The sequence below is a fragment of the Rhinopithecus bieti genome, unplaced genomic scaffold (assembly GCF_001698545.2).
Source record: "Rhinopithecus bieti isolate Rb0 unplaced genomic scaffold, ASM169854v2 scaffold_62324, whole genome shotgun sequence".
In the NCBI taxonomy this organism is placed as follows: Eukaryota; Metazoa; Chordata; class Mammalia; order Primates; family Cercopithecidae; genus Rhinopithecus; species Rhinopithecus bieti.
Genome location: NW_016823670.1, coordinates 416,488 through 419,568, shown reverse-complemented (window position 1 = coordinate 419,568; position 3,081 = coordinate 416,488). Strand labels below are relative to the sequence as shown.

General features: G+C 38.4%; 1 protein-coding gene across 1 annotated transcript in view; it reads right to left on the bottom strand.

The window, feature by feature from the left end:
• Positions 1–52: 52 nt before the first annotated feature.
• Positions 53–3,081, bottom strand: part of ZFAND5 (zinc finger AN1-type containing 5) — an 11,345-nt gene continuing 8,316 nt past the window's right edge. The window contains 4 exon segments of the mRNA XM_017861704.1: positions 53–1,681; positions 2,495–2,536; positions 2,539–2,559; positions 2,562–2,618. Of these exon segments, the coding sequence (XP_017717193.1) occupies positions 1,533–1,681; positions 2,495–2,536; positions 2,539–2,559; positions 2,562–2,618 (269 nt within the window). The 3' untranslated portion in view covers positions 53–1,532.

Here is a 3,081-nt window from a genome sequence, read left to right as displayed (position 1 = left end):
TTCCCCCTTTAGGACTCCAACTATGGCTTAAAAACCCAATGAACAAGTGAAGTTTCCCTCTGTACATGGCTTTTATTATTTACATAATACAATATAGCATCAATGCTGAATAGCATGATTATGTGCAATACATAAATATGAACTATCTGTACACATCTGCAGGTCTAACTCAGAACTAAGGTACATAAAATTGAAAGCAAAACTGAATGCTTTAAAAGTAAAAACTAGGACTGAACACTGCAATAAATCAGAAGTAGTGCCTCGTGTACATACTTAACTATTTACAGATGAAAACAGGCATTACCACAACACTAACTATACTCATTTATATATAAAAAACACAAGTTTCATACATCACAAAAAACCTTCCATTATAACACAGAAGTGATATTACCAGACAAGCATCAGTGAAGTATACTGCCTTTTCTAGTTGTTATTGTACAATGCTGTAGATAATGCAGCCCATGCAATACACCCAAGAACACTAGAGTCCTACACCCAAGTACAATATGATAAAGCAGCCCTCTGCAAGTGGTGCTGGATACCACTAAGAAGTCTACTGCAGCCATGTTGGTTATGATTTTCCATGCAGAAGGGTACAGTTACATTAAGAACTGAAGTCTTTTAAAAGCTTTAAACATTCTTTCTTGAACCAAAACATTCGACAAAAGATGCACATGAAAATTAACTATTCAGATACCTTTGCAACTTAAAATTCAGATGCATGTTATTCAATAGAGCTGCTGTATGTGAAAACCAAACGTAGAGCTTAAATTTCTTCTTGTAAACAAATTAATTCTAGTGCAGTTCTGTGCTACACATTTTAGCAATGAGTAATGCAGACATCTTCTGGTGCAGGCCAGCACAATAAGCTTCAAAGATTATCTCAAGACCCTGTTGTTGGCTTGATGGTTTTACTTATAACCAGTTTCGATGTTTACCTTTCACAGAATGTCTTATTTGACAGCTTTAGATGACCAATTTAACCAGGCTTATATATGGCGCCAAACTGGTTTCACGGGAAGGAAGGTCTGATCCTCTTTATGAGCATTTCTTCCTGCTTCCAAAGAACATATTGTAAAATTAAAGAGGGTGGAGTTTAACTATGGTAGAAGTAGACTGCCAGTCCTTTTCTGGTGTACCATTTTAAAAAAATACAGGCACATAACACTAGCCAAAGATTATACCTTGATTACATTCCCAAAAGGCAGATATGCTGCAAACATGCAGATTTATTTTGTTTGGCACATGGGAACTATATTTTGTTCCTATCATCTGTGTGTTTCACTTTGCTGTGCAGATTTTCATCCAATTTTTTTCAGGGGAGGGCATATACATTTGTAGGGCTGTATCTATCCAATTCTGCCTGTAACAAACACCCAAACATCCTAAAATATCAATTATAAGACAGACAAGTGTAAAGTAAAACTCTGGAGAACATCAAAGAAAAATGGCCATGCATCTGCTCTTTAATGTTTTCCTACGATATATTAAAATAAAAACAAAGTTTCAGTCTCTTCACAAGAAGTAATTTATATTCTCTGAATTTTTTCAGCCACAACAACTGGATTCTCTTTTCTGATTTTTGCTGCAGCTTCTGCTTTGTAGTCATATGGACAGTTGTGCTTGTCAGAGTAACGGTGAAGTCCACAAAACAAATTTCCACACCGGCAGTCAAACCCTGTACAAACGAAGAAGTAGAGTCACTTGAGAACTTGAGCCAATTAAAAGAAAAAAAAAAAAAAGATTTTCATTGCTTTGTAACATAAAAGACAGTGAACTCCTTTCTTCCACTTCCTGGTGATAAGACTCAGTCAACTCCTGAAGAGTCTATCATGTTAACCTGGAAAAGGAACTTCTAACTTCCTCTGACACGGAGAGAAATTAAAATAACTATGTTCAGTCTTTCCTTGCAAGGGCAATAGGGAAGTGTTTGGTAAGCCAAATCACGTGGAGAAAACAAAATGGGCTATCTGCCAGCTAATCTCTACCAGGTGTTCTCCCTCTATCGACTACTGTAGATGCAAAACAGGATAAAATTCACACAGGCTCTGGAGTTAGGCTAACTTGGATTCAAAACACAGTCCTACCATATCTTAAGTTATGTTTCCTCAAGTGAAAACAACCATCAAGGTCTGAGATTTAAAGGAGACAAGAAAAAAGCATCTAGAACATTCTCTGCATAGCTCAAAGTAGGTGGCGCTTACTGTTAGTTCAGTAACATTTTCCCTAGGTATACAAAAACTTACCAATCTAATAAAAGAAAGTAAGAGGGACTGAGTTAATAGTTTCATATGATTAGGAGGCAAATGGAAGCAAAATCCAACTTCTTTCCACCCCAATATCACCTCCCCCACCTTTCCTAGATTACAGCTAGTCAGGCGTGTGTGTATGTGTGTGCGCATGTGTAAGACCTACCACTCTTAGGGAGTGACCAAAAGCTCCTTGCTAACTGCAGGAAGTAAAACATACATTGTCTTTTGTTTTGTAATACCTGTAAGACCAACTTTCTTTCTGCACATGAAACATCTGTTTTCTTTGGTTTGGGCAATTCAGGAGCTTTTCTTCACTCTGAGAAGTACTGGGCTGAGAAACTGATGGACTGGGTTGAGTGACAACTGAAAAGGACAAAAACAAAATTTGTCAAGCATTCACTGGCTAACATTCAGTCAAAAAAGGAAGTATGTAAGAAAACCAGGAAGATTCTTGATAAAAATGTTTAGAAGACTTCCTTGAAAATACAAACTTTAAGGCCGGGCGCGGTGGCTCACGCCTGTAATCCCAGCACTTTGGGAGGCCGAGGCAGGCGGATCACGAGGTCAGAAGATCGAGACCATCCTGGCTAACATGGTGAAACCCCGTCTCTACTAAATATACAAAAAATTAGTTGGGCGAGGTGGCGGGAGCCTGTGGTCCCAGCTACTTGGGAGGCAGAGGCAGGAGAATGGAGTGGACCCGGGAGGCAGAGCTTGCAGTGAGCTGAGATCGCGCCACTGCACTCCAGCCTGGGCACCAGAGCCAGACTCTGTCTCAAAAAAAAAAAAAAAAAAAAAAAAAAAAAAAAAAAACTTTAAAAAAAAT